At 49.6% G+C, this 21,522-nt stretch overlaps 1 protein-coding gene across 1 annotated transcript in view; it reads left to right on the plus strand.

Annotated features, from left to right (window-relative positions):
* Positions 1 to 1,509: 1,509 nt before the first annotated feature.
* sez6l (seizure related 6 homolog (mouse)-like) overlaps positions 1,510 to 21,522 on the plus strand; it is a gene marked incomplete at its 5' end in the record, with an annotated part of 58,895 nt that continues 38,882 nt past the window's right edge. Inside the window, 6 exons of the mRNA XM_080756769.1 lie at positions 1,510 to 1,576; positions 9,429 to 9,940; positions 11,683 to 11,806; positions 13,609 to 13,748; positions 14,697 to 14,892; positions 21,305 to 21,490. Of these exons, the coding sequence (XP_080612895.1) occupies positions 1,510 to 1,576; positions 9,429 to 9,940; positions 11,683 to 11,806; positions 13,609 to 13,748; positions 14,697 to 14,892; positions 21,305 to 21,490 (1,225 nt within the window). The remainder of the gene's footprint in view (positions 1,577 to 9,428; positions 9,941 to 11,682; positions 11,807 to 13,608; positions 13,749 to 14,696; positions 14,893 to 21,304; positions 21,491 to 21,522) is intronic.

Genomic DNA, 21,522 nt, shown 5'->3' on the forward strand with positions numbered 1-21,522 from the left:
CACTAGGACACACACTGGTCTGATTAACCCATTCTGACCTGAGATCAGATTCTAAAAATGTCAGTCGTTCTGCTATTTTTCAATAGCTAAAGCATAACATAATGCTAACACCAAAAAGGGTTCCCGTTCATAATGGGATATAATATGGCTGTGTACCAGTGTTGTTTTTCAAATTGACATATTGGTTGTTCAATTTGAACCCGCCAGTATTTGGAGATATGGCTTATATAGAGTAATAATGTCTTGCAGAACAAACAGCGAGTTGAGAAAACAGGCTTGAAAAGGTTCACTTCTGTGGACTCTTAACATTACACCTATAGCGCATGTTTAAGCCTTTATTTCATATTTTCATGTCGATTTCCGCTCTGACACTTATATTTCAGACATGCTCTAGTATGTGTGAAGAGTCTGCCTGTGTTATTAACTCATTTTGAAACCCCCCCCCCCCCCCCCCCTCTCTCTCTCTCTCTCTCTCTCTCTCCCTCTCTCTCTCTCTAACAGTGCAGCACTATCCCTCTCTCTGCATTTCTGGCACAACAGCGCCCCTACTGGTACTCATAGTCATATACTGGTGCTCATTAACCAACACATAGACAAGTGTGTGTGTGTGTGTGTGTGTGTGTGTGTGTGTGTGTGTGTGTGTGTGTGTGTGTGTGTGTGTGTGTGTGTGTGTGTGCGCGTGTGTGTGTGTGTGAAGAGGAGAGGGCCTAGTACTGAGCCCTGGGGGGTCGGTGGCAGCCGGAGGAGAAGATGTGAATGATTGGCAGCTGTTTTAACGGAGATTAACTGATGTCTGTCAGAACCATTTAGTACGCTAAACTAAACGCCTGCTGAACAATAAACAGTACAGTGTGTGTGTGTGTGTGTGTGTGTGTGTGTGTGTGTGTGTGTGTGAGCACAAGCTGAGCTGCTGCAAACACAACAAGCTTGTTGTTGAACCCAAAACAGAAAACATGTTGCTGGACATCGTGATGGTATACGATAATGGACACGCCAGGGACAGCAGCACCTGTCTGTCTGTCTGTCTGTCTGTCTGTCTGTCTGTCTGTCTGTCTGTCTGTCTGTCTGCCTGTCTGTCTGTCTGTCAGTCACACTCCATGATGGACAGTGACAGGCCGCCGCGAGACACGTTGTGACGTTGATTCTATACAAAATGTCTACTAAATCAATCCCAACAGTTTTCTGGAAAGAAAACAGAGCATGTGCATGTTTGTGCGTGTGTGAGTGCATGTGTGTGTGTGTGCATGTGCGCGTGTGTGCGTGTGCGCGTGTGTGTATAGACACATGTACAGTATATATGACACCAAAATAGTTCATTCCATATAATTATGTTATTCAAAATATGTTCACTGCAAAATATATAAATGTGCAGAGAGGGATTGACATTTGCACTACTATATCTCTGCTTTTTATTATCACGATAAACAATAATGGCGATTATCGTCCTGTCCCTATACTATAGTCAGCACCTTATTGGGTGACGAAGCTCTTAGCACAGGTGTAACAGTGATGAAGAGGAGGAAGAGGAAGATCTTACCGCAGGTGTATAATATGGGGCAGCAGTTGCCGCTGGTCGGTTGGTCCACCATTGTTTCGAATCCCAGGTCACACTTCTTGATCGGTGGACGGGTCGTGATGTCACATTCTGTTGGCAAAGGGACGTTCAGTCAGTATACTGCCATGAATATATTAAATAGGAAACTAGTTGCCAAAAAAGACACCACTGCCACATGATTACTTCACTAATATCAGCTGTAGGTGGACATTTCTGTCTGTACGTTTTACATTGTAATACATTGTTGCTGATAGTAAATTAAGGTACTGCTGTATAAGCTATGATCTATGCCGAATTGAAGTGGACTCGGTCCCAGACTTTTTTTTGTCCTCCCTGGAAATAAAAACGCTATAGCATCACTGTGACAGTGTGGCGAATTGACATGTTTAAAGAACCCCCTGAAAACATGGTCATCCATAACTCCTACTCAAAATAAATAAGTGAAAGGCAGCAGCCAGCAGAACGGTCTTTAGGGTTGGTTACCGACCGTGTTGCAGTAAACGACCCCATATTGTGTCACTTCGCCTCACTTCATCTCTGCTCAACATATTCAATAATGCAGAACACACACGCACACATACACACACACACACACATTAATATGAAAGAGAGCAGAAGAGGAGAGCGATGCGAGCGGACAGCTCCATGGTGTCGTTGCTGCCTGTATACATGCTGACTATAGAAAGCCTCTCGCTGCAGTGCACACATCGTGCCGCCTACATGCGTCGCCTTGCCAGCGTCAGGGGATACATTCTCAGAACGCAGCGACGCGTGAAATCAATCTCACAGAAGCCACATATACAGGCTGGCCGGGGCACCTTGTGTTTTATAACGTCCACGCCGGCATGCTCTGTGTGGGTGAAGGATGACTGGCTGTACAGATACTCCTGCCATAGTGTTGGACAAAGCACTCCATCCCTGCAGCGCTTATAGTCCAAAGGATAGATAACTCCAACTACTCAAAGTCAACAACACAAGTCCATGTTGTATGTATACATACAATACAACACAAGTCCATGTTGTATGTATACATACAATACAACACAAGTCCATGCAAATACTGGAAATACAAGCCCTTAACACCAGCACATTTACAGCACAACATAAATGAAACACAACCAACAGAAAACTCATTTAACATTTGGCACCAGAGGATCCGTCTCAGGGCCTCCCACCAGAGGATCCATCTCAGGGCCTCCCACCAGAGGATCTGTCTCAGGGCCTCCCACCAGAGGATCTGTCTCAGGGCCTCCCACCAGAGGATCTGTCTCAGGGCCTCCCACCAGAGGATCCATCTCAGGGCCTCCCACCAGAGGATCTGTCTCAGGGCCTCCCACCAGAGGATCCATCTCAGGGCCTCCCACCAGAGGATCTGTCTCAGGGCCTCCCACCAGAGGATCCATCTCAGGGCCTCCCACCAGAGGATCCATCTCAGGGCCTCCCACCAGAGGATCCATCTCAGGGCCTCCCACCAGAGGATCTGTCTCAGGGCCTCCCACCAGAGGATCCGTCTCAGGGCCTCCCACCAGAGGATCTGTCTCAGGGCCTCCCACCAGAGGATCTGTCTCAGGGCCTCCCACCAGAGGATCTGTCTCAGGGCCTCCCACCAGAGGATCTGTCTCAGGGCCTCCCACCAGAGGATCTGTCTCAGGGCCTCCCACCAGAGGATCCATCTCAGGGCCTCCCACCAGAGGATCCATCTCAGGGCCTCCCACCAGAGGATCTGTCTCAGGGCCTCCCACCAGAGGATCTGTCTCAGGGCCTCCCACCAGAGGATCTGTCTCAGGGCCTCCCACCAGAGGATCTGTCTCAGGGCCTCCCACCAGAGGATCTGTCTCAGGGCCTCCCACCAGAGGATCCATCTCAGGGCCTCCCACCAGAGGATCCATCTCAGGGCCTCCCACCAGAGGATCTGTCTCAGGGCCTCCCACCAGAGGATCTGTCTCAGGGCCTCCCACCAGAGGATCCATCTCAGGGCCTCCCACCAGAGGATCTGTCTCAGGGCCTCCCACCAGAGGATCCGTCTCAGGGCCTCCCACCAGAGGATCTGTCTCAGGGCCTCCCACCAGAGGATCTGTCTCAGGGCCTCCCACCAGAGGATCTGTCTCAGGGCCTCCCACCAGAGGATCTGTCTCAGGGCCTCCCACCAGAGGATCTGTCTCAGGGCCTCCCACCAGAGGATCCATCTCAGGGCCTCCCACCAGAGGATCCATCTCAGGGCCTCCCACCAGAGGATCTGTCTCAGGGCCTCCCACCAGAGGATCTGTCTCAGGGCCTCCCACCAGAGGATCTGTCTCAGGGCCTCCCACCAGAGGATCTGTCTCAGGGCCTCCCACCAGAGGATCTGTCTCAGGGCCTCCCACCAGAGGATCCATCTCAGGGCCTCCCACCAGAGGATCCATCTCAGGGCCTCCCACCAGAGGATCTGTCTCAGGGCCTCCCACCAGAGGATCTGTCTCAGGGCCTCCCACCAGAGGATCTGTCTCAGGGCCTCCCACCAGAGGATCTGTCTCAGGGCCTCCCACCAGAGGATCCATCTCAGGGCCTCCCACCAGAGGATCCGTCTCAGGGCCTCCCACCAGAGGATCTGTCTCAGGGCCTCCCACCAGAGGATCTGTCTCAGGGCCTCCCACCAGAGGATCCATCTCAGGGCCTCCCACCAGAGGATCTGTCTCAGGGCCTCCCACCAGAGGATCCGTCTCAGGGCCTCCCACCAGAGGATCTGTCTCAGGGCCTCCCACCAGAGGATCTGTCTCAGGGCCTCCCACCAGAGGATCCATCTCAGGGCCTCCCACCAGAGGATCCATCTCAGGGCCTCCCACCAGAGGATCCATCTCAGGGCCTCCCACCAGAGGATCCATCTCAGGGCCTCCCACCAGAGGATCCATCTCAGGGCCTCCCACCAGAGGATCCATCTCAGGGCCTCCCACCAGAGGATCCATCTCAGGGCCTCCCACCAGAGGATCCATCTCAGGGCCTCCCACCAGAGGATCCATCTCAGGGCCTCCCACCAGAGGATCCATCTCAGGGCCTCCCACCAGAGGATCCATCTCAGGGCCTCCCACCAGAGGATCCATCTCAGGGCCTCCCACCAGAGGATCCATCTCAGGGCCTCCCACCAGAGGATCTGTCTCAGGGCCTCCCACCAGAGGATCTGTCTCAGGGCCTCCCACCAGAGGATCTGTCTCAGGGCCTCCCACCAGAGGATCCATCTCAGGGCCTCCCACCAGAGGATCCATCTCAGGGCCTCCCACCAGAGGATCCATCTCAGGGCCTCCCACCAGAGGATCCATCTCAGGGCCTCCCACCAGAGGATCCATCTCAGGGCCTCCCACCAGAGGATCTGTCTCAGGGCCTCCCACCAGAGGATCTGTCTCAGGGCCTCCCACCAGAGGATCCATCTCAGGGCCTCCCACCAGAGGATCCATCTCAGGGCCTCCCACCAGAGGATCTGTCTCAGGGCCTCCCACCAGAGGATCCATCTCAGGGCCTCCCACCAGAGGATCCATCTCAGGGCCTCCCACCAGAGGATCCATCTCAGGGCCTCCCACCAGAGGATCCATCTCAGGGCCTCCCACCAGAGGATCTGTCTCAGGGCCTCCCACCAGAGGATCTGTCTCAGGGCCTCCCACCAGAGGATCCATCTCAGGGCCTCCCACCAGAGGATCCATCTCAGGGCCTCCCACCAGAGGATCTGTCTCAGGGCCTCCCACCAGAGGATCTGTCTCAGGGCCTCCCACCAGAGGATCCATCTCAGGGCCTCCCACCAGAGGATCTGTCTCAGGGCCTCCCACCAGAGGATCTGTCTCAGGGCCTCCCACCAGAGGATCTGTCTCAGGGCCTCCCACCAGAGGATCTGTCTCAGGGCCTCCCACCAGAGGATCTGTCTCAGGGCCTCCCACCAGAGGATCTGTCTCAGGGCCTCCCACCAGAGGATCTGTCTCAGGGCCTCCCACCAGAGGATCTGTCTCAGGGCCTCCCACCAGAGGATCCATCTCAGGGCCTCCCACCAGAGGATCTGTCTCAGGGCCTCCCACCAGAGGATCCATCTCAGGGCCTCCCACCAGAGGATCCGTCTCAGGGCCTCCCACCAGAGGATCTGTCTCAGGGCCTCCCACCAGAGGATCTGTCTCAGGGCCTCCCACCAGAGGATCCATCTCAGGGCCTCCCACCAGAGGATCCATCTCAGGGCCTCCCACCAGAGGATCTGTCTCAGGGCCTCCCACCAGAGGATCCATCTCAGGGCCTCCCACCAGAGGATCTGTCTCAGGGCCTCCCACCAGAGGATCTGTCTCAGGGCCTCCCACCAGAGGATCCATCTCAGGGCCTCCCACCAGAGGATCCATCTCAGGGCCTCCCACCAGAGGATCTGTCTCAGGGCCTCCCACCAGAGGATCCATCTCAGGGCCTCCCACCAGAGGATCCGTCTCAGGGCCTCCCACCAGAGGATCTGTCTCAGGGCCTCCCACCAGAGGATCTGTCTCAGGGCCTCCCACCAGAGGATCTGTCTCAGGGCCTCCCACCAGAGGATCCATCTCAGGGCCTCCCACCAGAGGATCCATCTCAGGGCCTCCCACCAGAGGATCCATCTCAGGGCCTCCCACCAGAGGATCTGTCTCAGGGCCTCCCACCAGAGGATCCGTCTCAGGGCCTCCCACCAGAGGATCTGTCTCAGGGCCTCCCACCAGAGGATCTGTCTCAGGGCCTCCCACCAGAGGATCTGTCTCAGGGCCTCCCACCAGAGGATCTGTCTCAGGGCCTCCCACTAGAGGATCCATCTCAGGGCCTCCCACCAGAGGATCTGTCTCAGGGCCTCCCACCAGAGGATCCATCTCAGGGCCTCCCACCAGAGGATTCATCTCAGGGCCTCCCACCAGAGGATCCATCTCAGGGCCTCCCACCAGAGGATCCATCTCAGGGCCTCCCACCAGAGGATCTGTCTCAGGGCCTCCCACCAGAGGATCCATCTCAGGGCCTCCCACCAGAGGATCCATCTCAGGGCCTCCCACCAAAGGATCGATGCGTCCTGTGGCCAGTACACCCCCTGCTACATCTTTAATGTTGTCCAGTAGTAGTATTATAGTGAATTGACCTGTTGGCAAGATTCAATTCATGGTAAGAAAAGTAACGCACATCCTCCATTGGTGTTGAGCCAAAACTGTAGAAACAGTAAACAATTTAAAAAAGAAAGCAGGGGCTCGCAACTCACTTTAAGATGCTCCAAACTTTATTTAGCGACCGGCAGGCATAGGCAGATAATACCACCTTTCGACCTTACGGTCTTTGTTGCGAGCCCCTGCTTTCTTTTTACAAGATTCCATTCATCCCTTGAGCAAGCGAGGTACAAGCAAGGTGAACAAGCAAGGTATACAAGAAAGGTACACATTTCAGCACATGTGCAGGAACCCTGGGTTCATCTATAGGGTAGAGAAAAGTTACATATTCGCTGCTTTAAATACCAGTGCATTCTCTCTAGGTCATCCTCAGACCTAGCATTTCTGTATTACAATTATGAAATTTCTCTAAACAAGAACATTAGCAATAAGAGTGAAAATAGCAGATCGTATTGCTTTGCCACTGATATATTTTATCTAACCTCTGCTTTTGACCAAGTTGAACATACGATTTAAATAAACCGTCTTGACAAAAAGAAACAGAGACCCATTAGACTGGTTTTCTTCTTACCTCACTGAACTATTTCTGTTAGTATTATCTGGCCTCCTTTTCCTGTTGTGTTGTTCTGTTCCCTATAGGGATCCGTTTTGGGACCCTTTGCTGTTTTCAATGTTACAATACAATATTCATTTCCATTGTTATGCAGCTCACGCTCGCACTATGTCCCACTTAACCCATTTAGGCCTGAGAACGATGCTCCCCCCCCCATCCATGTAGTAAGTAAGTCAGAAGAGCCCCTAGGGGTCCCGGACCCCTGTTAAAGAACCCTGATCTAGACACTTCAAAGCTTGTATAGATTGTTTGTGCCACATGTTTTCCCCCAGAATAGATATGGACGCTACGGTTCAGCACTCATCTAAGCTTCTTACACGCGGTTTGACTGCATGTGGTGTCGGAATCAAACAAGATGAAGATTATAACATTTGACTGATGCTTGGTGGTCGTATGGCGATGCTGCAGACTGAGACTGATGAAAAGAGCAGATCTACATGTCACGATGCGGCCCAGCGCCTCGGGACACACTGACCTGTGCATCAGTGTTTCTGTGGGAAGGTTGACAGCACAGTGCAACGGATGCAGAATAGGGATTCTGCGTGTGTGTGCGTGTGTGTGTGTGTGTGTGTGTGTGTGTGTGTCTACTTGTATTACTAAAGTAAGTATATTTGTGAGCACCAATCCCCACAACTATAAAAATGGCCAAAAAAAAAAGGCTGTTCTGAAATGCTGATGTCCTCCCAAGTACAGTACGGTTAGACAAACCAACACAAACAATCCTGTGTGTGTGTGTGTGTGTGTGCAGGGGGGGGGGGGGGGGATTGGGGGGACAGTTTGCCTGTCTTTGCATTTCTTTCATGCCCCCCCCCCCCCCCCCTCTCCCCTGGTCCTGTCATGCCTGACTGCCCTGTTCCAGTGCTTGCTTTGTGTGTGCGTGTGCATGCTCAGCTTGCAAATGAGAGAGTGTGCGTGTGTGTGTGTGTGTGTGTGTGTGTGTGTGTGTGTGTGTGTGTGTGTGTGTGTGTGTGCGCGTGCGTGCGCGTGAGTGCGTGCGTAGTGACACACCGCCGCCAGAGAAAACGTTGTCTGTAAACGTTTCTAACGGATAAAAAGAGAGAAAAATAAAAGTTAGCATATCAGCGTCTCCAGACGCAGACCTTGTCAACTCAATGCTCATGATTTCCCAGTCCAGTGGAGTACTGTGTGTCGTCAATGTCAAAGTAGATTACGGCTGATAACGGCACGGCCAGCCAGCCAACCACGGCCGTCCGCACGGACTAAAGCATCTAGACCTGAGGACGCATCGGTGTAACTGACCGTATACGCAGCCTTTAACCACTTTAACCATTATTTTAAACTTTGTCCGTTGAAAAATAGCAGATCTACAAGCTCGTAGCGCTGCACTCGGTGCCGCGCTACGAGCTTAATGTATAGGTCTGCTATTTTTGAAAAATCGTGAAAATGTGGTTCAAATCTATGAATATAATATCCTTTCACAGTGAACGTTTTTCACTCAAATCTTTGCTTCTGGGGAGAACATTATTTCAGATGGGGGTCCGCGGCCAAATTACATATAATTCTGGGAGGGGGGTCCTTGACATGAAATAGAACCACTGACAAACATAGGTTTATCAGAAAACTGTCATGATTTAGAAGACATTTCAGTTCTCAGGTCTAAATGGGCTATAAAAGCACAAATAAAATGTCACGACTGAACAGTTGTGTCAGGCCATGTCCTAATCTTCCAGAGCACAGAGGTACACACATGCAGAGAGGTGCATCAGGCACAGACAGTCAAACAGTCATATAACACAAAGAAGTCCTTGGGACTTGTTTGTATTCATGTATTGTATTCAATTCATCAACAAATATTTACAGGGGCTGAACAACAGGGGAAAACAGCAGGACAAGCGGCAGTGAATCAGTGTTTGTTTTCGTTGATGGCTGCATGTATTATGATTATGAATTGTTGATGAATTGAATACATAGGATCACAATGGAAACGGGGCTGCAGTGCGTGCGTGCGTTAGCCTAAATGTCTGACTGTCATTTACATTCACATAAAGCATTCAATAAAAAAAAACAGACACAAACCTAAAAAATGTAATCTATACGCGCTGATTGGCAGAGATAATTATGCTAATGAACTAGTGTTCTTTCTAATCTAATAATGCAATGTCCTCTCTCGTCTATGTCTCTCCAGAAGAAGTGGCGGCCCCTCCCACGCCGCCCCCCGCCTCGGCCTCTGCGCTGCCTCCAGTGGTGACAGGAGGGGACAGAGAGGAGGAGGACGGCGGGCCCCGAGGAGGAGGCAGGGGGGCCTCCAGCACCGTGGGGGGTCTCCTGGAGTCAGTGCTCATGGCTCACGGAGACCACCTGCTCTCCCGTCACCCTCAGCCCCTCATGCCCTCCGCTCTGCCCCAGAACCTGGTCCCTCTGCTGGGGGGCCGAGGGCAGAGCGTGTCCGGGAGCCACTCCTCCTCCTCCTCGCTGCTGGAGCACCAGAGTGAGGGGCTGCGGAGGAGGATGAAGCCCCCGCCGCCCGCCTCCGTCTCGGGCCAAGCCGGCGGCGATGAGGACGACGAGGCAGCCCCCCTGGTCCCTCTGCTGGGGGGGCGAGGGCAGAGCGACGAGGCAGCCCCCCTGCCGACCGACACACAGTCCCAGGTATGGAACGACGAGGCAGCCCCCCTGCCGACCGACACACAATCCCAGGTATGGATGGTTTGGATTCAGGCCTCGGTTGTCATTTGTTTTGGCGGTATTCAGGGACGGTCACGGCTTTTGGTGTTGTCAAGTGGTTGACGGCACAAAATGCCAAATACCGGAAGCATGAGGTCAGTCCGTTGCTCTCCACAGGTTGGCAGAGGAAGTGTAGCGGCCAGGATTACATTCGACAATTATTGACATGGGTGAAAAATGGGTTGCAAAAAAATGTAAGTCCCCGTTGTGACCGTCTGCCTGTGTGTGTCTCTTTTGTGCCCATTATGTAACATTCCTTCCTGCAGTCAGTGGTGAAACGTCCTTTGGGCTCATTTGGGCCACGGCCAGCCAGAGCCTTCTGCACTACTATGGCCGTATATCAGTCGAATCGATGGTTCTGGAACAACCGCCTATATCCATCCAACCGACTGGACTCCATGCACTGATGTCCCTCTGCCCTCCTGAGACGGACCATGCACTGATGTCCCTCTGCCCGCCTGAGACGGACCATGCACTGATGTCCCTCTGCCCGCCTGAGACGGACCATGCACTGATGTCCCTCTGCCCTCCTGAGACGGACCATGCACTGATGTCCCTCTGCCCGCCTGAGACGGACCATGCACTGATGTCCCTCTGCCCTCCTGAGACGGGCCATGCACTGATGTCCCTCTGCCCGCCTGAGACGGACCATGCACTGATGTCCCTCTGCCCGCCTGAGACGGACCATGCACTGATGTCCCTCTGCCCGCCTGAGACGGACCATGCACTGATGTCCCTCTGCCCTCCTGAGACGGACCATGCACTGATGTCCCTCTGCCCGCCTGAGACGGACCATGCACTGATGTCCCTCTGCCCGCCTGAGACGGACCATGCACTGATGTCCCTCTGCCCGCCTGAGACGGACCATGCACTGATGTCCCTCTGCCCGCCTGAGACGGACCATGCACTGATGTCCCTCTGCCCGCCTGAGACGGACCATGCACTGATGTCCCTCTGCCCGCCTGAGACGGACCATGCACTGATGTCCCTCTGCCCGCCTGAGACGGACCATGCACTGATGTCCCTCTGCCCTCCTGAGACGGACCATGCACTGATGTCCCTCTGCCCGCCTGAGACGGACCATGCACTGATGTCCCTCTGCCCGCCTGAGATGGACCATGCACTGATGTCCCTCTGCCCGCCTGAGACGGACCATGCACTGATGTCCCTCTGCCCGCCTGAGACGGACCATGCACTGATGTCCCTCTGCCCGCCTGAGATGGACCATGCACTGATGTCCCTCTGCCCGCCTGAGACGGACCATGCACTGATGTCCCTCTGCCCGCCTGAGATGGACCATGCACTGATGTCCCTCTGCCCGGCTGAGACGGGCGGGTGGGCCACATTTGAAGTTGTCGGTCGTGAGCTTGTATAGATGAGCCGTTTCCACTACTTTTGGAAATCTTTCGAGTTAGAAGGAAAGTGGTTAAGAGTGTGTGTGTGTGTGTGTGTGTGTGTGTGTGTGTGTGTGTGCATGGGGGGGGGGGGGGGGGTTAAATATCTAACCAATGAAAAGTAATAACAAGAGCTTGTGTGACTAAATACTAACTACAACATTGGATTTTCTTTTTCTCCGAATTTCCTGAAAGGTAGCGGTTTTGAGACGTACTGTACACAGTGTTTTCACCCGGCAGTGAGTTAAGTGGTTAAGAAAGTGACTCTTCTTCCTCCTCCTCTGTTTCTTTGTTCCAAATGGACCCAAATGGACCCGTCAGGCCTCCAGCTCTGGGCCTCCGGCCAGCAGCACAGTGCATTCGGAGCACGTGGACCATCACGTCTCCACCACAGCCAAGTCTCTGCTGGACATCATGGACGTCTGGACGGCCACGCCAGCGGCACGTAAGAAACACACAGGACTTTGTCTGTCCTCTTAGAAAACAGTCTGTCTGTCTGTCTGTCCCCATAGAAAGACAGGACTCTGTCTGTCCTCGTAGAAAACACTCTGTCTGTCTGTCCCCATAGAAAGACAGGACTTTGTCTGTCCTCGTAGAAAACAGTCTGTCTGTCTGTCCCCATAGAAAGACAGGACTTTGTCTGTCCTCGTAGAAAACAGTCTGTCTGTCTGTCCCCATAGAAAGACAGGACTTTGTCTGTCCTCGTAGAAGCAGTCTGTCCTCGTAGAAACAGTCTGTCCTCCTAGAAAGACAGGACTTTGTCTGTCCTCGTAGAAGCAGTCTGTCCTCATAGAAGCAGTCTGTCCTCGTAGAAGGACAGGACTTTGTCTGTCCTCGTAGAAACAGTCAGTCCTCGTAGAAACAGTCATTCCTCGTAGAAGCAGTCTGTCCTCATAGAAGCAGTCATTCCTCGTAGAAGCAGTCTGTCCTCGTAGAAGCAGTCTGTCCTCGTAGAAGCAGTCTGTCCTCGTAGAAACAGTCATTCCTCGTAGAAACAGTCATTCCTCGTAGAAGCAGTCATTCCTCGTAGAAACAGTCATTCCTCGTAGAAACAGTCATTCCTCGTAGAAGCAGTCTGTCCATAGAATCAGTCATTCCTCGTAGAAGCAGTCATTCCTCGTAGAAGCAGTCATTCCTCGTAGAAGCAGTCTGTCCTCGTAGAAGCAGTCTGTCCTCGTAGAAACAGTCATTCCTCGTAGAAACAGTCATTCCTCGTAGAAGCAGTCTGTCCTCGTAGAAGCAGTCTGTCCTCGTAGAAGCAGTCTGTCCTCGCAGAAACAGTCATTCCTCGTAGAAGCAGTCTGTCCTCGTAGAAACAGTCATTCCTCGTAGAAACAGTCATTCCTCGTAGAAGCAGTCATTCCTCGTAGAAACAGTCTGTCCTCGTAGAAAGACAGGACTTTGTCTGTCCTCGTAGAAACAGTCATTCCTCGTAGAAGCAGTCTGTCCTCGTAGAAAGACAGGACTTTTCTGTCCTCGTAGAAGGACAGAACTTTGTCCTCGTAGAAAGGCAGGACATTGTCTGTCCCCGTAGACTCAAAAACACACTGTAACACAATGTACTCAAGTGCAATTTTGAGGTACTGTAGTACGGTATATTATTCCACTACATCTCAGAGGCAAATATGACGTTACGCATGCAGAGTGCATGGAGAACTTATATGTGGTGTCTCCTCAGCTGTGTCACAGACAGTGCATACATGGTGAACTTCTCTGTGGTGTCTCCTCAGCGGTGTCACAGACAGTGCATACATGGTGAACTTCTCTGTGATGTCTCCTCAGTGGTGTCACAGTCAGTGCATACATGGTGAACTTCTCTGTGGTGTCTCCTCAGCGGTGTCACAGACAGTGCATACATGGTGAACTTCTCTGTGGTGTCTCCTCAGCGGTGTCACAGTCAGTGCATACATGGTGAACTTCTCTGTGGTGTCTCCTCAGCGGTGTCACAGACAGTGCATACATGGTGAACTTCTCTGTGATGTCTCCTCAGTGGTGTCACAGACAGTGCATGGTGGTGAACTTCTCTGTGGTGTCTCCTCAGCGGTGTCACAGACAGTGCATACATGGTGAACTTCTCTGTGGTGTCTCCTCAGCGGTGTCACAGACAGTGCATGGTGGTGAACTTCTCTGTGGTGTCTCCCCAGCGGTGTCAGAGACAGTGCATGGTGGTGAACTTCTCTGTGGTGTCTCCTCAGCGGTGTCACAGACAGTGCATACATGGTGAACTTCTCTGTGGTGTCTCCTCAGCGGTGTCAGACTGCATGGTGAACTTCTCGGACCCAGAAGGGTACATAGACTCCACCGATGACCCCCCGCTCCCAGATGGAACGTTCCTACACTGCACCTACACGGTGACCGTCTACACGGGCTACGGAGTGGAGCTGCAGGTAGAACACACACGACATCTGACCATAAAATATGGACAAAGCGTTCCCCTGGTCTAACATGGACGTAACATGGACCTAACATGGACTGTAACGGTAGCCACGCCCCTCAGAACATACGCGACTTTATGGTCATTCTTTTAATAAATGGGACCATACTTTTCCAAAAAGAATATTATAACATGAGAAATGAGACTTTAAACTATAGTGACTGGAAGCAGAAAGTATTCATGACCATGTTTATTAAGGTAATACAGTCTAGGTGAAGTTGGGCCCAAATACATGGGCCTCTATGGGGCTATGGGGTTATGGGCCATTATATGAACTTTCAGGAAGACTTCCGTTATCCTTTTAGCCTTATAAAACAGCAGCAGCTGTAATAATAATAATAATAATAATAACAGAAGTACATGGTTGAACAATATCACTGTCGGGCAGAAACGTGCTTTTTTAATGCCCTCACCTCACCATTCAAGTGGCACGAAAACGTAGCGAACACAGCAGAGATTGTAAAATGCACCCTATTTTAATCTCTGACATACAAGGTTTCCCCCCCCGACAGACAGCAACAAAATGAGACTTTAGTATGCTAAAGTATGATGGTTTAGTGATCTATACAGCTCATTAGTTCTCTCATACGTCACGCTCCTCAACAAGCCACCATTTAATTGACTAGGATTGATGAATGGGTCATGGTGGTGGTGGGTTGCCAGAGCGTGCAGCGCTGTAATTGGCAGTGCAGTAAGTACTGTACTTGTACTGTACTATAAGGGGATGGAGGGATACTGCAATTATTGACTGCTAATTTTCTAGTTTTTATCTTGTGAAAAGGCTATAGTGTAAAGCTTGGTTTTTTGGGGCGTCTTAGTTTTAGTCGACGAAAACAACACTGCTTATAAAGTCTCGTTGTTACGTTACGTATATTTGTCATTACGTTACGTATTATTTCAGGTGAAGAGCGTCAACCTGTCGGAGGGGGAACAGCTGTCCATCAGGGGACTGAGTGAGGGCGGAGCCCCGCTGGTCCTGGCCAATCACACGCTGCTGGTGGAGGGTCAGGTGATCCGCAGCCCCACCAACGTCCTGTCCGTGTACTACCGCTCCTCATTGGACGGAAGCATGGGCACGTTTCAGCTGCACTACCAGGGTGAGTTCCTCATTGGACGGAAGCATGGGCACGTTTCAGCTGCACTACCAGGGTGAGTTCCTCATTGGACGGAAGCATGGGCACGTTTCAGCTGCACTACCAGGGTGAGTTCCTCATTGGACGGGAGCATGGGCACGTTTCAGCTGCACTACCAGGGTGAGTTCCTCATTGGACGGAAGCATGGGCACGTTTCAGCTGCACTACCAGGGTGAGTTCCTCATTGGACGGAAGCATGGGCACGTTTCAGCTGCACTACCATTGGACGGAATATATATGTGACTAAATTTGACTGCCATTGGGATTTTTTGGAATTTTAGTTTTTTGTCAAATGAAAGCAGGGAATCATAGCTTCAAATTGACATATTGGTTGTTCAGTTTGGCCCACCAGTTTTGGAGATATGGCTTATAGAGTAATAATGTCTTGCAGAGAAACAGCGAGTTGAGAAAACAGGCTTGAAAAGGTTCACTTCTGTGGACTCTAACGTTACACCTATAGCTACATGTTTGGGCATTTATTTCATATTTATGTCGATTCAGCTCTGACACTTATATTTCAGACATGCTCTAGTATGTGACGAGTCTGCCTGTGCTATTAACTCATTTTGGAAAAATATAAATAAAAAAAGTTTTTCTCCTCTGGTGAAAAGCTGTAATTTGCGCGATGGCAGTCTCTCAGTCAAATCTGGTCACATATGTGTTTAGAATGATAGAACACTAAACGGTTCGAGGTGTTTGAGGTGTGCTCGTGTATTTAACGGCCATAACTAAAACATTTAATTATCACACACACTGACGTGAATAGGTTTTTTTTAACCCATTCTGACCTGGCACCCATTTTGGTGTTAGCATCATGTTATGCTTTAGCTATTGAAAAATAGCAGATCTACAAGCTCATATCGCGCCACCGAGTGGCGCGATACGAGCTTGTAGGTCTGCTATTTTTGAAAAATCGAAGAACGACTGACATTTTTAGAATCTGATCTCAGGTCAGAATGGGTTAATCAGACCAGTGTGTGTCCAGTGGAAACCTGGTATGAATCTGATCTCAGGTCAGAATGGGTTAAACGCGTCACATTTTCCAGGATTCTTTGTTTGTTCTATATAGGGCTATACAGGCAAACACGAAGGCTTTCATTATGTGTCCGCATCATCATACAACTTTGGAAATGGCCCAGAACTATACGATAAATCATCCAAAGTGTCGCCCAACCCGCTGCAGCGCCATCTGCTTCAAATGACGTGAAGGGTGACATTGTCGCCCAGTGGGGGGCGGGAGGGGGGGGGGGCCTCCCGACTCCCTGACACCAGAGTCTAAACGTCTCAGTGGGAGAGCAGGGCGACCCCCTCCCTGACACCAGATTCTAAACGTCTCAGTGGGAGAGCAGGGGAGACCGGACCCCCTCCCGGGCACGGCAGATGTGCCCGGGTTGAACCGTTTTAATTCATTAACCCATTTTGACCCGAGATCAGATTCTAAAAAAAATCTTCAGTTTTTCTGAAAAACCTATGTTTCTATGTGTCAGTCGTTCTTCGATTTTTTTTCAAAAATAGCAGACCTACAAGCTCGTATAGCGCGCCACCACTTTTAAAAAAAAATCGTCCTCAGGTTTAAATGGAATAACACAACAACCGTTACGGGAGCCAGTGACTGTATAGACCCAAAAGAATGCATTATTCTACACACAGATGCTTGTATTGACAAGAAATGCGAGGAATACAAATACATCTGAATTCCAAACGTGGAACGTGGCGCGCGCACACACACACACACACACACACACACACACACACACACACACACTTAAGCCTCTTAATGAGATGAGAGCCCATTAATCTGAGCTGTAAACAACACGTTCACAGGACAGATCCAATCATCGTGCTAATTAACGAGATGAGAAGATTAGGCTGTTACGCAATCAGATATAGGGGAAAAACTGCATGAAATCAACAGTCGCTTAGCGTACATTATTATCAACCACATAAGACTAGTTCTATTATTTGCTGTGAGTTTGTAGATCGGTTATTTTTTTTTACTGTGTGGCATCGGTGTATACGATGGTGCATACATTATACAAGCCGCTGTTATTCTTTGAGATGTTTTGACTACAGTGTGTGTTCAGTTACAGTGTTAAATAGCTCTATATTGTGACAGTCAGTAATCATTGCTATAGTGTGTGTGTGTGTGTGTGTGTGTGTGTGTGTGTGTGTTCAGTTACAGTGTTGAATAGCTCTATATTGTAATCAGTAATCATTGCTATAGAGTGTGTTCAGTTACAGTGTTGAATAGCTCTATATTGTAATCAGTAATCATTGCTATAGAGTGTGTTCAGTTACAGTGTTGAATAGCTCTATATTGTAATCAGTAATCATTGCTATAGTGTGTGTTCAGTAACAGTTAAATAGGGTTAAATAGCTCTATATTGTAACAGTAATCATTGCTATAGTGTGTATTCCGTAACAGTGTTAAATAGCTCTATAGTGTGACAGTAATCATTGCTATAGTGTGTGTTCCGTAACAGTGTTAAATAGCTCTATAGTGTGACAGTAATCATTGCTATAGTGTGTGTTCAGTAACAGTGTTGAATAGCTCTATATTGTGACAGTAATCATTGCTATAGAGTGTGTTCAGTAACAGTGTTAAATAGCTCTATAGTGTGACAGTAATCATTGCTATAGTGTGTATTCCGTAACAGTGTTAAATAGCTCTATAGTGTGACAGTAATCATTGCTATAGTGTGTGTTCAGTAACAGTGTTAAATTGCTCTATATTGTGACAACTCTCTCTGAAGATAATTATACATTTTCAAGTTAGGAGGACACCACATTTTATCCAATTTAGGAGAGATAACTTAACTCATTCATTGTTGTTATTGCTTTCATAGTTTGTAGCTACTATGCTTGTCTGGTTTGGTCACCCTCTCAAGACAAATCAAAGCTGGAAAGAGTAGTACGTCGCGCATCAAAAAACATAGGATGTATAGCCTCCCTACACTTTCCTCACTCTATTCCACCAGAATAATTAGGAAGGCAAATAAAACCATTGCAGACAACTCCCATCCTGCACATCACCTCTTCAATCTCCTCCCATCAGGCAGGAGATATAGAAGCATCAAGAGCTCAACATGTCGCTTCAGAGATAGCACTTATACCCTGTAGCCATTAAGACATCTGAACTCGTAGAAATATGCATATAGCACTTTAAAAAACGGAATGTAATTTCCTATGCTGCTGGTTTTGTGTTTTGTATTGTCCTTCTTGTTTGTGTATCTATGGCTGTCTGTATATGTTGAGTATGAACCAAGACAAATTCCTATCAACTTGTTGACATGGCAAATAAATGATTGAATCTTGAATCTTCTACTGCTGTTGCTACTTGTATTATTGCTGATAGTTTTACAGTTTTTAATCTTGTTCCTGCAGTTTTGTAGCTTCTCCCCCCCCCCCCTCCCTCCCACCCCTGACACGGCCGATGGGCAGATGTGCCGCCCATCCTCCTTGATTTATTGTACTTTCGACATGGTTTGCAATTTCCTGTCTTAGGCAGAGGGAGAGGAGAGATAACGCATATATAAAACGTACAGATTGTAGCTTTAATATATATTATACAGAGTTGTTGTCTCTGTTTTATCTTTCTTTTGTTGTTTTCCTTTCATTATTGTTGTTGTTTATAATGTCTTAAAGCTGCAACCACGTATAGATTTATGTAACGTCCTATATTTAAACCTGGGTTTTTCTGCACAAGCGCCGATACATTTCTATAAAGCTGAAGCCTGTTTTGGAAGTGTCACACTTTGAGCTTCTGTGCAATAATAACTCTTGTTGTCAAACCAGTAGAAAAAAGTGTCCTGGGAAACAGAGAATTCATTTTCCGGTTCAGGATACCAATTTGATTGAATTAGGAGAGAACTCAACTCATATATCTCTACTATAGTACTACTACTGTATACTTGTATTATTGTGTTACAGTTTGAACTGCGGCAATTGTTGCCTCAGCTCTCTCTCTCTCACTGAGGAAAACTAAGACTAAATATACTGACAATTTCGTCAACAAATAAAAACTTGACTAAAATGTTAGGAAAGGGACTATAGTGGACAAGAGATCCAGTGTGCTGCTGTTGCAAGTGTAAAAAATGATGGCATCAAGGCCCACCAAAATGCATAGATCAACTGTGGATTTAGTCGACTCAAATCTTATGATATTTAGTCGACTGAAACTAGACTAAACACTAAAACATTCCGGGTGACTAAAAATGTGACTAAAACAACGTGAAAACTATTTCAAGAGACTTTGACTAAAACTAAAATCAAAATGTGCTGCCAAAAACATTGGTTTAGTGTCTAGTTTGAAACACGCCATAAAAATGTTCCCGTAACAACACATATGAATCTCTCCCTCTCACTCTCTCTCTCCCCCCCCTCTCTCTCTCCCTCCCCTCCCTCCCCCCTCTCTCTCCCCCTCCCCCCTCCCTCCAACCCTCCCCCGGTCGAGGCAGATGGCCGTCAACCCTATAGACTGAGTCTTGGTCTGCCTGACGTTTCTTCCAGCTTACGAGGGAGTTTTCCGTTAGCCGCCGTCGCAATAAAAATATCATAAAAATAGCTTGCTCAGGGGTTTGACAATGTCATCAGGTCTCTGCTCTGAAAAAGTCGCGGATGGCAGTCGTGGATGCAATAATACTAGGCTCTTATAAGCGCCATCAGCGATATTGGGAGAAACTTGGGCCCCTTCCTCAAAAGCAAGGGGTTTTCAACAGGTGGTCCGTGGACCACTGGTGGTCCCTGGAAATATTGCATGTGGTCCCTGACCACGCATTTAGTAATGTAAGGATTTGTTGATTTTTAATAATGTCATTCCTACTGTATGATGACCGTCCATGTAGTCATTTATCGACAAATTGGAGGTCAGGAAATTCAACAGAAAAAGGGAGTTGGGATCTCAAGAGGGGGAAGTGCACCGGAATGTCTGGTTGAGTCATTGTTATTAGGACATTGTTAGTAGTCAGTGGACAATTGGTTGAGAAACAGTGGGATTTTGTATATATACACACATGCGGATGCATAGCTATAGTGTTACAAAAGCCATTAATCTTAGCCCATATATCCCCGCTCAACGCAACAGTGCAGGTCCCCAGGTTGACTCTAAGTCAGGGTGGTGGTCCCCAGGTTGACTCTAAGTCAGGGTGGTGGTCCCCAGGTTGACTCTAAGTCAGGGTGGTGGTCCCCAGGTTGACTCTAAGTCAGGGTGGTGGTCCCCAGGTTGACTCTAAGTCAGGGTGGTGGTCCCCAGGTTGACTCTAAGTCAGGGTGGTGGTCCCCAGGTTGACTCTAAGTCAGGGTGGTGGTCCCCAGGTTGACTCTAAGTCAGGGTGGTGGTCCCCAGGTTGACTCTAAGTCAGGGTGGTGGTCCCCAGGTTGACTCTAAGTCAGGGTGGTGGTCCCCAGGTTGACTCTAAGTCAGGGTGGTGGTCCCCAGGTTGACTCTAAGTCAGGGTGGTGGTCCCCAGGTTGACTCTAAGTCAGGGTGGTGGTCCCCAGGTTGACTCTAAGTCAGGGTGGTGGTCCCTGGTTGACTCTAAGTCAGGGTGGTGGTCCCTGGTTCACAATCAGTTTAAAACCCCTGTTTAAAAAGAGACCAGTGTTGGAGCATGGCAAATCTCTATAGAGGATATGCACGTGACATCATCATCAAACCAGGAAGTTATGCAGGAACGCCTACAGAGTGGCAAAAAACTACTTCCTGGCCTTGACAGCCCATCCATAAATCCACACAGTAAAGTCATATCTGATTGCATTAAACAACATTAAACAATGTTAAACTCACTTTGCCTGTTGCTTTGCCACTCGATTTGCCACTCGATGTGCCATTCACTTTAAAGGACCACTTCACCACTTTTCAACCTATCTTCATATAGTATAGGTCCTCACAAATAATCATGAAAGAATGTCGCAATTTTTCTCTACTCGGTCTGTGTCTCACAGGAGGGCTGTGGGCAGTTCAGAAACCGTCCTCCAGTGACATCATCGGTGGGGAATACAACCTAATAGAAACTGCAGGCTTTCTAGTCCTGAAAAGTTTGCAATACGAAAATGGAAGCTAACATTTGCACGATAATGAAAATCTATTTTTTTCTTTTGTAAATAAATATTGTTTAAAAAAAAAAAGTCTGCCTAATGATGATGTCACTGTCGTCTCTCACAGTGTTCTCATGTGTGTGTGTGTGTGTGTGTGTGTGCGCGCGCGTGTGTGTGTGCGTGTGTGTGTGTGCGTGTGTAGTTTTCAGACTGAGCTGCACGTTGCCGCGGCGACCGCACTTCTAACACAGTGTTCTTGTGTGCGTGTGTGCATGTGTGCATGTGTGTGCGTGTGTGTGTGCGTGTGTGTGTGTGTGTGCGTGTGTGTGTGTGCGTGTAGTTTTCAGACTGAGCTGCGCGTTGCCGCGGCGACCGCACTTCGGCGAGGTGTCGGTGCTGGACCTGCTGCCGGGGGGCGTGGCCCGCTTCCACTGCCACATGGGCTACCACCTGCAGGGGGCGCCGGCGCTCACCTGCCGCAACGCCTCCCTGCCCGTGTGGAGCGGCAGGGAGCCCGTCTGCAGGGGTGAGTTCAGTTTAACCCCCGTTCTGACCTGA

The sequence above is a fragment of the Protomyctophum bolini genome, assembly GCF_963924005.1.
Source record: "Protomyctophum bolini genome assembly, chromosome: 22".
In the NCBI taxonomy this organism is placed as follows: Eukaryota; Metazoa; Chordata; class Actinopteri; order Myctophiformes; family Myctophidae; genus Protomyctophum; species Protomyctophum bolini.